Source organism: Myxine glutinosa, chromosome 12 (assembly GCF_964187855.1).
Source record: "Myxine glutinosa chromosome 12, kmMyxGlut1.1, whole genome shotgun sequence".
Classification (NCBI taxonomy): domain Eukaryota; kingdom Metazoa; phylum Chordata; class Myxini; order Myxiniformes; family Myxinidae; genus Myxine; species Myxine glutinosa.
In genome coordinates this window covers 29,597,638-29,611,232 of record NC_136272.1, presented here as the reverse complement: position 1 = coordinate 29,611,232, position 13,595 = coordinate 29,597,638, and the positions used below count along the sequence as shown (strand labels likewise).

The window sequence follows — 13,595 nt, the reverse complement described above, 5'->3', positions numbered from 1 at the left end:
TTATCATCGATATTGTACATGAAAAACAAAAGTTCCAAACGAAACAAATCTTGAGGAGTATGTTTGATATATATGTTCGCTTGGCTGGGCATCCTCTTTATTCCATTTTATTATTTTTTCCACGACAAGTTTAAACGAAATGTTTTGTTAGTCGTCGCTTTAATGATTTAAGAGTCTGTTTAAAAAGTATTTTCCATTTACCTCCCTGTGTCGTGTTTGATGAATGAAGTGATACATTATTTAATTAATCGTGGCGCTGTTCCGTCCTGACTCCTGAGTCACTCGCTATGGCCATGCCGGCCGTGATGTGTTCCTGGGAAGTCGCGCCGGGCGAGAATCTGTTGGACACGCTGAGCACGACCTCTGACCACGTGGTACACGCACCACGCAGGTTCGCACTGTACATGTTTGTTTTTACACGTGTCTGTATTCATATTCAACCTGTTCATTCGTCGCCGTAGGTCCTTCTGTTTGTTTACATTTATCTTATGGTTTTGGGAAATGCATCATATAATTATAATATATGTAACCATGACAGCTCGAAGTATAGTGTGCATACCTCTAGGAGTCTTGTTTCCCAGCCCCTCGGTGTAGGGTCAGCATCTGTGATTCACAGGAACTGAAGATTTTGTACCTGCAGGTGTGTGAGGGGGAAGCTGATTGATGATGCATTGTGATTGAGTATGGAGGAATTTTGCCTTCCATGAGTGTAGGGGGTCTTTGAAGCTACTGTAGAAAGCAAGGCTGAGAGCATAGGCATCAGGATGTATATTGTTATGGACGTCACCTCTGGATAACTCCAAGAGGACGGTGTGTCCTGAGACACCATGGACGCTGCCTACAATTGTTACCTCGGGCTGGATCTTCGTGTCCAAAGTTTGTTTACCATGCTGATGAGTTAAGCGTAGCAGACGGGGAACCATGCCAGCGATTACGGGGTAATTAATTACTTAGCTGAGCGAACCAGTGCCGCATTATGTGGGCTACCATTACAGCAAGAGTCTTGGAACCACTGCGCAACCCCATCCGACCCCTCCCCACGGGAACGCTATCTCGGACCAGCCATAAGCAGAACAAGTACAGATACATTCAAAGTACACTGCCCCCATGCCAAATATATATCCTATAGTGTGGTATTTCCAGGGTGCCTTCGGTGCCTGGCGATACCACCATGCAGCACATCGAGACGGTATTGGAAAGGAGAGGTGTACAATGATTGATTGATTAATTGAGTAATTAAAATCGATAAACAATCAGAAAATAATTTCTTAATCAATTGGCTAATAGTGTTTCATGAACCACCAGTGTTTTTTTTTTTTTTTTTTTTTGTTTTTTTTTTTTTTTTTGTATACAAGGTCGAGGCTCGTGAAAGAGCGAACATTAATCACACAGAAAGACAAACCGACACATAAAACATATAACATAGGGAGCGGTAGACAAGATGGGGAGAGAGGGGGAAGGGCACAAACACAACATTTGAGAGCAGTGACCGAGAGACATGGAGACATGGAGACATGGAGAGATCTGAGAGAGGGCGAGGGCTTGGGGGGGGGGCGTGGGAAGGGGGCGGTGGGAGAGGTATAAAACATATGGACACTGCCAGGACTTCCAGGAAAGAAGTTGGAATTTCAAACAAGGTGGATCTGGGGTGAATTAGCGGGGGTAGAAAAGTTCAAGGTTTTGGATGGGGGAAGATAAGAGATGGTGGTGAACAGCTGTTTTAAAGACCTGGAGGGAGGAGTGGGATTGAAGGGAGTGAGGGAGTTTGTTCCAGAGGCGGGAGAAAAGAGGAATGAAAGAGTGAAGGTGAGCAGAGAGCCGAGATTTCGGCAGTTTAACCATCAGAGGGTTGCTGGCAGATCTTGTGCGACCTGTAGGAATATTTGGGGGACAGAGCACAGAGAGAGCTGGGGGTGCAAGGCCGGAGAGGAGTCGGTAGAAGACAGAAAGACCACCTACCTGCCTGCGGTGAGTGAGTGAAAGGCCCTCAGAGATAGCTTCATCGCGGGAGATTCCAATAATTCTGAAAGCTTTGGTTTCAACAGCGTGAAGCCGAGCTAGGTGTGAGGCAGGAGCACCGGCCCATAGGGGAGAACAGTATTCCATTGAGCTGCGGATGAAAGCCTTGTATGTGGTGAGGAGCTCAGGTGTGCCGAGGAAGGACTTCGCACGACGGAGGATGCCCAGTCGGCGACTGGCTTTGGAGGCCAGCTTGGAAATGTGGTTTTCCCAAGAAAGATCATGGCAGATAGTGAGACCCAAAATCTTGAGCGACAGAACTTCTTGGAGAGGATTGTTGAGAAAGTAGATGGGAGGGTTGTCCAATCGATCTTTTCGGAGAGACATAGTAAGAGTGTGAGATTTGTCAGGATTGAAAGACATGTTCCACTTGTTTGACCAGTCTGTGATTTTGTCCAGGTCTTCAGAGAGTGAGGAGGCAGCAGACTGCCGATCTGAGGGAAGAGGAATGGAGCGGCAGAGAGTGGAGTCATCAGCAAAGAGATAGAGAGGATTTTCGAGAGAGTCAGAGAGATCATTGATGAAGACCAGAAAAAGCACGGGGCCCAGAACACTGCCTTGGGGAACTCCAGCCTGAACAGGAAGAGGAGATGAGAGAAACCCATTCAGGGCCACACGTTGACGACGACTAGAGAGGAAGTCCGCCAGCCATGCGTGGAGATTTCCATGGATACCAAAGGAGGAGAGTTTGGTGAGCAGAGCGGGGTGCCAGACCGTGTCGAAGGCACGTGATATGTCGAGGGAGACAGCTCTAATTTCCTGTTTGGCATTGAGGACCTCCATCCATTGTTGAGACAGCAGAAGCAGCATGTCCAGAGTAGAGTGACCTGGTCTGAAACCAAATTGATGATCAGAGATCAAGCCATTGGAGAAGAGGAAAGATTTCATATCCGAAGCAATGATGGATTCATGATGGATTTCATATCCGAAGCAATGAAAGACCATCAGTGTTTCATCCGAAGCTGTAACTTTTTGAAAATTAATTTAATTAATTAGATCCCGGTGTGTACCCCGGTTTAGAATAGGTACACCGTATCCCTGCGCATCGTAAGAGGCGACTAAGGGTTGGCGTCAGGAAGGGCATCCGGCCATAAAAACATTGCCTCAAACAGGGAACCATGATTGTCATGGGGCCCGCAAGGCTAACCCCTGCTCTTGCAGGGAAAATGGTCTTAAAACGATCATTCATTCATTCATTCATTCAAAAATGGAATAATTAATTGATTAATCAATAAAGAATTAATCGATTAATTGATTAATCAATAAATCAAAAATATCCTTCCACATCACTTGGTCACTGTCGTCACCAAATATCAGCTTAGTAGCTCAAAAGGTGCCTGAGATATTGCCCAGATGAGGAAGAAAATAAATTGGTACTTAATTAATCGATAATTAAGTAACTCATCAATGAATTGATTAATCAAAAAACAGAAAATACTGTTATTGCCAAAGCACTTGCTCACTTTTGTGCCGAAATTTCAGTTTACTAGCTCAAAGGATGGCTGAGATATCGCCCGGACAAACAATAAAACGAACAAGCAAACAACCCGAGTGAAAACTGAGTACTCCCTGTCAGCGCGCTTCGTTGCCCAGGAATGACGTCATGCAACGCCTGGAGATGGCATAGGAAAGGAACAGTGTACAACAACAACAACATGCATTTTAAAGGCCATTTTCCCTGCTAGAGCGGGGGTTAGCCTTGCGGTCCCCATGACAATCTTCTCCATTTTGCCCTATTTTCTGCATCTCTCCTTGTTAACCCCCTTGCCCGTGGCGTCTGCATCACGGCTGCGGTTTAAACATATTTAAATAAATATTTAAACAAAACCATGAAAAACAATCTGGGAAAAGTCTCTAAGTGAGAACGTGGATTTGAGAAAGCAGGAGCAGAGGTGAAAGAAAAACGAGATATAGGGGGCGGGGCACAAGTCGAGACGAGGAGGCCGCATGAGACACCAGGGCGCACGAGGCGCGAACAAAGAAACGACTAATTACACACAAATTTGCAACAACTACAAAACCAAAACCAAATAGAAACACACAATAACACATACATAACAAAATACGCAGCGGAAATTTGACAAATAAACGAACGGGAAAACACTCAAACTTTGATGCCGTGGAGAGATCGAAGCAAGCCCCATCGCTCGAGGGACCGGAAGTCCTGAAAAACGTTGAACGGTGTACAATAAATCAAAACACGTATCGATACTAAATCGTGCATTTATTACACAAGCTGGTGGAGAAATGAAAGAGCGGAAAATGACGGGAGGAATGATGGGGAGATAGATAATTATCAATGTCAAAAATGGTGGGAGGAATGAGAAACAAATGGCACGTAATTAAACACACAAGATATACGTATACATTTGCCCTTACCCTTGTGCGATCATACCCGCCCTGGAGCACTGACCACAATCACTTACCATGAACAACAACACTGGATACATATACTTGAGGAATGACACAGAGGAGGGTAGAGATCACACAGGAAGATAAAATAATGGGGACTACAGCGTGCCATCAACGAACCTGCGATTGCTCTGTTTGGAACGACCGTCACTACGGCCTGGCACCGGAACTCAATTCCCTTGTGTGGCAAAGACCCGATGGTCTGGCGTCCGTGCCATAGCCCGTCTGACCTGCACAATGTTCTGCGGCTCCAGGATGGTTTTTCCGTTCTAATATAGTCGTGGCCAAAAAATATTGGCACCATGTTTTTCAAATAACTCACAATTTTCTCTAAAAATAAGATGAAATTGACATAAGTATTTGGTCTCCAAAATTCTTTATTTCACTGTTAATATTACAGAAACTTTGTTTTGGATTCAGAACTTAATATATCCTTTTAAATCTGTAAATAAAAAGAAATGGCATTGACAAAATTATTGACAGCCGAGACTTAATGTTTGGTCGCACAGCCTTTGGACAACGTAACTGCAGTCAATCGCTTCCTATAGCCATGAATGAGCTTCCGACACCTCCCTACTCACAGTTTGACCCACTCTTCTTGTGCAAATTGTTCCAGTTCTCCCAGATTTGAAGGATGCCTTCTCCCAACTACTGTTTTAAGATTTCCCCACAGGTGTTCAATGGGATGTAGATCTGGACTCATTGCTGGCCACTTCAGAACTGTCAAGCATTTTGTCGTGAACCATTCCTGGGTGCTTTTTGAAGTGTTTGATGTCATTGTCCTGTTGCAAGACCCACAACCTTCGACGGAGACCCAGATTTCTGACACTGGGTTGAACATTCCGCTCTAAAATGCCTTTGTAATCTCTTGATTTCATGATGCCATGCACACATTCTAGGCCCCCATTGCAGAGGCAGCACAGCAACCCCGAAACATCACTGGACCTCCTCCATGTTTGACTGTAGGGAAGGTGTTCTTTTCTTTGAAGGCTTCATTTTGTTTTCTATAAACATCTGAGATGATGTGCTCTACCAAAAATCTCTAATTTGGTCTCATCTGTCCACAGGACATTCTCTCAGAAGAATTTTGGCTTGTTCAGGTGTGTTTTGGAAAACTCCAATCGGGCATTCTTATGTCTCTCTCTCTCTCAGCAGTGGGGTCCTCCTGGGTCTCCTACCATATAACCCCCTTTCATCGAGTTGGCGATGGATGGCACGAGTTGAAAATGTTGTACCTTGTGTCTGAAGGTCAGCTTGAATCTGTTTGGCAGTTGATTGAGGTGCTTTCTCCACCATTCGAACAATCCTTCTCTGCAATCATCGATCAAGTTTTCTCTTGCGGCCACGTCCAGGGAGGTTGGCTACAGTGCCATGGGCCTTAAACGTCCTGATAACATTGCGTACGGTGGATACAGGAACATCAAGGTCTCTGGAGATGGGCTTGGATGAGATTGTCCATGCTTAGCTACAATCTTGTGTTTGACCTCCTCAGACATTCTCTGGTTTTCTTTCTTTTCTCCATGCTCATTGTTGTACACACAGTGACACAAAACAGCAGAATGACTCCTTTTCTCCATTCAAACTGGTTGAATGAGTGTTTTTTTATATTGCAGGCACCCTGCAACTCACCTCAGTTAAGTTCAATTCCAAAGTAAAGGAGAATCACCTGCTTGAAATCTAATTATTTCTAACAACTTCTAAAAGGTGCCAATAGTATTGTCTGGGCAATTTTAGGATTTCTGTGTGGAATCAGCTAAGATTTAGTATTTTTCAGCTATTTTTTGTTTTGTTCCACTGCAAACCAAATAAATACATATGTGGATACCAAAATATTTTTTATTTTCAACAATTTTCTGGATGAAATGGTGCATTATTTGAAAAAAGTGCAAGAGTGCCAATATTTTTGGCCACGACTGTATAATGGGGATTTGCATTCAAACACGGCACTGTCCTATGCTGTGGTGCTGAAGGAGCCTTGCTGGGATATGTCGTGTGAAAGTCGCCACGGAGAAAGGTGACCGGGAATAATTGTAAAAAAGAAGACAAGATGCGTGGGGAAATGCGTGTAATGCGAAAGAGAAAAGTTTGAGTTGTAAAGAAAGTGTGAAACTTTGTTCTGTGGCCCTTAACTGCGAGCGGGGAAACCCTGGGGGAGAACGGCTCACTCTCTTTCTCTTGCTGTGATAGTCCTTTTTGAGAGAGAGAAAAAGAAAACTGAGAGAACTGAGTGGAGTCTGCCTTTTCTCCTTCTCCAGTCTGTGGGTAGACACTCCCTCCAAGCTCCTAGAACCTCCAGAATTGTCTCGTCATTGGCCCAGCTGTGCCATATTCGCATCACGCAGAAGGGGGTGTTAAGGTGTGGAAGATTATAGCATATTCTAAGATCTTCCTCCTTGGGTCAATGTGGCTTCCACTCCAGTGCAGCTAGCATCAAGCCTGAAGCAATAGCTTGTGAATGCTTCGATGTAGTGATTGGTTCCAAGTGAGGCATTGACTGCCATGTGTAATGAAGTGGATGCTAGAGAATGTTGTGCAGTATAAGAGAATGTTAAATAGAGTACTAGAGAGACAGAAATGAAAGAGAAATAGGGAAATAGAAAAAAGGGGGAAAAGGGAACAAACAACCCTAACTGCTCACCTGCGCAATGCATAGCTGTCACATAAATATGATTTACTTAACTTCGAAATGGAAGACTAAAGAAATAACTAAATATTTATGTGCTTGTGCTTCCATTCTCCCGAGTGGTGTGCGACTTCCTCCTCGAGCCACGACTGTCACAATATCAATAAAACTGAAGTTTTTATTTTTAAGGATGTATATCAGGATGTACATTATTCCCTTGAATGATGAATGCACTTTCCTGTCATCTACAGCAAACCTGTGACGCTGCATCAGCCAAGTAGTTCGACTTCCTCTGGCTGCATCCTCAGCCTGCACTCTGACAAGGGAGACATCATGGGGATCTCGTTGGACAGTGAGGCAAGAATTGTAGAGCTTTACGTCAACCATGAGTACCTGTCCACTAAACGAGGAACACGGAGTTGGTGGGTATCTTAAACCTGGCTTTCCAAGTCATGTGGATGTTAACCAATTTTTTTTACGGTGTAGCGCATCGGGCAAAGCCGTCTAGAACAGTGTATGTATGTATGTATGTATGTATGTATGTATGTATGTATGTATGTATGTACATACGTGCATGTGCCCCTCAGAAACGTACACCAATCGGAATTGATGATCTGGTCACATGACGGGTGATGTGATGTGATTCTGTCTGTGATGTCATTACGGTGGCTGACTTCACACACCGCCATTTTGATTCCTATACCGTTCAGGCTGAACATGTCATCGAACCTGTCATATATCACAATCGCCATGTTCAACCTTTTCGTTTTTCATTCAGTGTGAAACAGAAACAAACTGATTGTTAAAATGACCAACAGATATCGAAAGCATCGGCCTTATGGGTCTTTCAACGACACAGTACGTATAGGCCTTAGGCTTCATGCCTTCATGCCTCACCTTCAGGCCACTTTGGACAAATTAGCCCAGGTTTCTTAATACAGTAGTGTTATTTCCATAATAATAATAATAGTAACGTTAATAATAATAATAATAATAATATCGTAAATATAATCGTAACACTGCAATTCCTTTGTCGTGACTGCAAAGTTACTGGATTGAAGCGGTGTATGGTTCATGACTCGATTAGAAGCGGTATTGTGATAACTGCTAACAAGCCATAACTAATTTGCTGGGGTTTGGGTGTGGTGGTTGGTCGGGGTGGGGGAGGGAGAAGGCTGGCCGGCTGATAAAGTTGGGGTGGTATATTCATACTAATATATCAACATGAAAAATTATACCGGTATAACCAGTATATCGATATATTGCCAGACCCTGCTGGTAAGTCAAATCTTGCTTTTTATTTTTTTTTGTAAACCAAGTCTAGGCTCGTGTGTAAGAGCTAACACAAATAACATATAATGAAGGGAGTGGGAGACAAGATGGTGAGAGGGAGGGAAGCACAACAACAGTAGAGAACAGGGACATCGAGAGATCTGTGCTGGGAGAGGGCTGGGATGGGGTACACGGGATAAACAAGATGGACACTACAGGGGATTTCAGGAAAGAAGGTGTGGATGCTCGTTGGACAAATGATCCTTTTTCTTGTTTTGAAAGATACTTGTAACTTGTGAGTGTCAGACATTATCGATTGCCTTGGTGCTCACAGTGTCAATGTTTTTGTGAAAGCTGTTGCGGCTGCAGGATTTTAGTTTGATGTGTGATCAACTTGGACACAGTGACCCCTTGCATTGATCTTTGTATTCACATTAGTGCTACTGGTGGTGAGGACCTGATGTTCAACATCGATGTGCAACTTGAGACCTCGCAGCCCTCTTGTGATCTAAAGGTGCAAATTTAATGGCGAATAGGCCAAGCATTTACACACACCATATCTGGGGCTTTGTGCCATCACACTTGATTCATAGATGGAGGTCCAAATTTCCACTTGTGCGAACCTTTACTGTTACAGCTGGTCCAGGTAGAGATTGACAACTCAACATATCAAAGACCATGACATGATTGGGCAAAATTCATGTGCTGTAATTTAAAATAACCGACCTAAGGCTAGTGTGTATATATGATACGGTATTTGTTTTCTCCTCCACACACGATCGAGTGCCGATTGCTCAGATTGTCCTGCAATGTACCAAGTAACTCGTGTATTTTTGTTGTTGTTGTTTTCGCAGCTTCTTTCACTGCCCAAAAAGAACACAGTTACCATTAACAGCCTCGTTTTGAGAATAAAAGAAAGGGACAACACACCCGGCGTGGCTTTCAATGACATTTGTGACTTCCGCAGTGGACCATCTGCCTTGGACCTGAGGAAAGTGCAGGAGATGGTGGAAACCATGGGAAAAACTTTGTCTCCAAAGGCAGAGAAGTTGCTTGCGTTGCTTCAAAGCCAGCAGCAGCGAGTAAGCAGCACCTTTTCAGGATGGAGGGTTAATGGGGTTTCTGCCTTTGTGTCTGTTATTCTATTGTATCATCCGGTAGTTGAGACAATGACACAGGATCTCTTCTCTAAACACTGGTTGAATGAGCATGGTAGGAAATTCTCTGTCATGGCTTTGAGGATCTGAATGAGAAACGCTGCTGTCTGGAAGATATTAATTTAGGATACTTTCAATGTACCTTCTCATTGTTGTACTCTTGTAAAGGATGCTTTTGGGTTACCTTGTCACACGAACAAATATGACAGATATAATGACATCCATTGTGAAGGACTGCTTGATGTCACATCATGCCTATGAAGCACCAGGATGTTGCTTTATACTTTATCTTGTTTTTATATATATATATTTTAGGGTCAAGCACAAGGACCAAGCTACTTGAGCTCTGCTGCTTCCATTGACAGTAGCTGTGTGTCGTTACTCCGCATGCTTTTGAAGCATGGAGACACTTCGCCTCCTCGTTGTCCATTCCCGATCCCAGAGAGAACTGGGAGGAATATTACTTTTGGAACCTGTGAGAAAATGAAAGTGCATTCTGAGGTGGAGAATTGTGGGTGTTTACCAGCACCTCGTATGACATCTACAAACGCCACCTCATCAGTTGTGGATGGTGGTCGAAGAGTGGATTTTTCAGTAGTGGAGGACGATGAAGTCATCTGTGATGGGAATCCTGGTGGTTGTGCCAAATATCGGTGCGGCACCCAGGAAAGGAGCCTGAAAATAGTTGGTTCAACAGACGGAGAAGATTGTGATCACCAGTAAGTTCTGCTTGACAATTACAATTTATTTCATCTAATTTGGCCAAACGTGGTTGTGTGACGTGACCTTCCTGTAATTATTTTTTCAGGAATGACTCTGGCAGTGCGGCAGTACCCCAGTGCTCATTGGGTTCAAACGGGGAAGAGAAGGTGCTTGCACAAGTGCAGAAGATGACCACTCAATTGGAGAGGATTGAAAAGAGGTTGTTGCACATTGAGGGGATGGAAGGAAGGTTAACTAGACTAGAAGAGATGTTTGAAATATTAACGAAGAGCTTGAATCATCGCCTGCACTCCATGTAGAGCTAGCTCAACCTTGAAGATCAGACTTGGCCGGAGCAGGGCCAGAGGCATCAATGCTTGCTCTGAATTGCGTTATAATGTAACTTTTCATTCGGCCCCCGAACATTTCCATCAATGATCAAAGTAATGAGGCAACAGGGGAGATCACACGCTCACGCACACCCATGTACGCACTCACGCATGCCACACATACACGCTTTTATGTCACGGAGACAGGACTGACCTGTGGCAATTGATACCTTATTAGCCTTGCATTACTGTACCATAACACAGCCATTTTTGGACCATGCTCCCCACCATGATGGCTCAGCATATCAAGTTGATGTCATTATGCAAAACTATGTAAATATATGCTCCAAATGAATTGACCTTGGGACGTGGTTGTGGCAGTGCAGCAGTACTGTCCTGCAATGTACCAAGTAACTCGTGTATTTTTGTTGTTGTTGTTTTCGCAGCTTCTTTCACTGCCCAAAAAGAACACGGTTACCATTAACAGCTTACCATTAACAGCATTAACAGGGACGCATTCCTTTCAGGATTCGTCACAGACTGGCGCATTCTTGTTTCGTGACGTAGACAGTCAGTTTCTCTGCAACAGATGCAGTCACCAGCATTCAAAACGTGTTTAGAATGTTGTGTCGTGCCCTGTCAAACTCGCTGTGAACCTTGTGGGGCGATGAAACGAAAGCTGTGGATGCAACGTTACACTGGTGGTCTGGGACCTCCTGCTTCTTTACGAGTGGCAGACGTCGTCAATTTGGTTTGAGGAGACCTTGGAACATATGGTTTTTGGTGATGTATAGGAGAGCTGTGCTCTGTGCATGAACCATTTATTGTTTACATAATAACGGTTGGCGTTTACAATGAAACGCTACTGTTGACGGTTAATAAAGTTTGAGGCGAAGCAGATTATCACGTACGAGTAGCACTGTATTGAGAGCGTTTGGAGTTTCGCCATCAATTTCATTTTGTAATTGGCTGCTTTTGAAATGAGTTCTCATTTCTGGCCTTTCCTCTCCAGTATGAACCATTACTTTGTGAAAAGAAAAACCAGGTCAACCAAAATACCAAATGACTTTGTATGCATGATTTTTATGCAGAGTCATGTATTATATGTACTGTTTTGTGGTATACATAACTTATATTTTGATACGTTCCATTGTCTAAAGTGGTGTTCCGACACAAGCCTGACTAAAATAAATAAATAAACATTTGCAAAGTACTGTACCTCTATCCTCTTCCATTAATGCATATGCAAATAATCCATTCTTTGCTTTATATGCCATGATTTTTCCTTTCTATGCCATGATTTTATGTGTATGAATGCAAGTTTTATGTTTAAGTTTACAAGCTTCCTTCCTTCTCACCCCCCACACTCCTAACATTCATGGTCAAAAACCTGCTGGTTGATTTATTGCTCCCCCAGAAAGGTTTCGGGATTATTTTCTCATTGTATGAATTGGTAAGATAAAGGGATGATGTATTGAAACTAAGCAACCTGATTATGTATATGTACTACTGTGTTCAAAAAGTATCCGACCTTTATTTTTCGTGCGTAAAAAAAAAAAGAAGCTAGGGAGGCGTTGATTGGTGCACGTATGTAGGCGATCCTAATGCGCACACGTGAATTTTTTCCCACCTGCAGAAGCTGTCATTCGACGGCAGACCGCCGATGAGTGAGGACATATAAGTGAGCGCCGTCGGATTTTCGTTTTTGACAAAATGACGGAAAAACTTGAACAACGCTACTGCATCAAATTTTGTGTAAAGCTTGGCGATTCCCAAGTGGAAATGATCCGCAAGATTCAACACCGTTCATTCCATTATGAAGGAAGATTTGGGCTTCAGGAGAATCTCAGCGAAGTTCGTACCAAAGCTGCTAACGATTGAGCAGAAGCAACTCCGTTTGGAGATCGCACAGATCACAGCTGCTGGAGACTGTGAACAGCGATCCCAGCTTCCTCAACACAGTGATCACTGGCGATGAGTCCTGGGTTTATGGGTACGACCCAGAAACCAAGTTGCAAGTTTGATGAAACACAAAATTTGATGCAGTAGCGTTGTTCAAGTTTTTCCGTCATTTTGTCAAAAACGAAAATCCGACGGCGCTCACTTATATGTCCTCACTCATCGGCGGTCTGCCGTCGAATGACAGCTTCTGCAGGTGGGAAAAAATTCACGTGTGCGCATTAGGATCGCCTACATACGTGCACCAATCAACGCCTCCCTAGCTTCTTTTTTTTACGCACGAAAAATAAAGGTCGGATACTTTTTGAACACACTACGTATATGTATCTGTATATACAGTACTGTGCGAAAGTCCAAGGCTATCTTGGAAATAATCATTTTTAGCTCTGTAGTTTAGTCCGGTGAGCTCATGCGATTGAGTAGTGTCCGTGGGTGTCAGTGAGTCTGTAAACACTTCAATCATTATTGCTTGAACCAAACATGGTTTTGATGAAGCTTGGCCCCAAGCTTCATATATGATGCCTAATGAAGCTGTATTGACTGTCTCAAAATCTGCGCTCATTGAGGGGTTGAAATCGGGTCGAAAACGCAAAAAAAAAAAATCCTGCCCCCCTGCAACCTACAGGGGGCGTTGCATCAGCAGCTCAGACAAACACATGACATGTGACCTGTAAAAACATGACCTGGACCCTGGAAACGTATCGCTGTAATCAGCATCGGGAGGGCTTCCATTCCACCAATCATGTGACCAGATTCTGCACCTGAACAAAATTTCGATATTTTATGACGTCATTGACAGCTATTTCTGATCCAAGTGAGCTTCAGGAATGTGCTCCTATTTTTATTGTCAGGCTTTGATAAAAGTTGTTTTTATGATCATGTTAAAGAACCAAAAATGAATTATATCTTACAATATTATGCATGAAATTTCAATATTTGGTGTGATAACGTTTCATGGAAAACAGCAGATATCCGTTTTGGAATTCTTTCCTGCAGTTTCTGGAGAGATTATGTTGGGAATTCCAGGCATTCTGAAATGTTTCCTATAATTATTCTGATTTTGCTTGTTTTCTTTCTTTTTTTTCTTGTCCAAATAATCAGACAGCTTCACTGATAAGATCA

At 43.4% G+C, this 13,595-nt stretch overlaps 1 protein-coding gene across 2 annotated transcripts; it reads left to right on the top strand.

The window, feature by feature from the left end:
• Positions 1-207: 207 nt before the first annotated feature.
• On the top strand, positions 208-11,727 carry C12H10orf88 (chromosome 12 C10orf88 homolog). 2 transcript variants are annotated; one of them, XM_068132887.2, is made up of 7 exons: positions 208-391; positions 7,306-7,476; positions 8,765-8,840; positions 9,181-9,408; positions 9,799-10,202; positions 10,292-10,405; positions 10,961-11,727. In XM_068132887.2, exons 1-7 carry the CDS (start codon positions 288-290, stop codon positions 11,010-11,012), a joined length of 1,149 nt encoding a protein of 382 aa, XP_067988988.2. In that variant the 5' UTR covers positions 208-287; the 3' UTR covers positions 11,013-11,727. The 2 variants fall into 2 exon arrangements, with proteins under 2 accessions (XP_067988988.2, XP_067988987.2); XM_068132886.2 differs by lacking the exon at positions 10,961-11,727 and having other exon boundaries at positions 10,292-10,650.
• Positions 11,728-13,595: the final 1,868 nt, after the last annotated feature.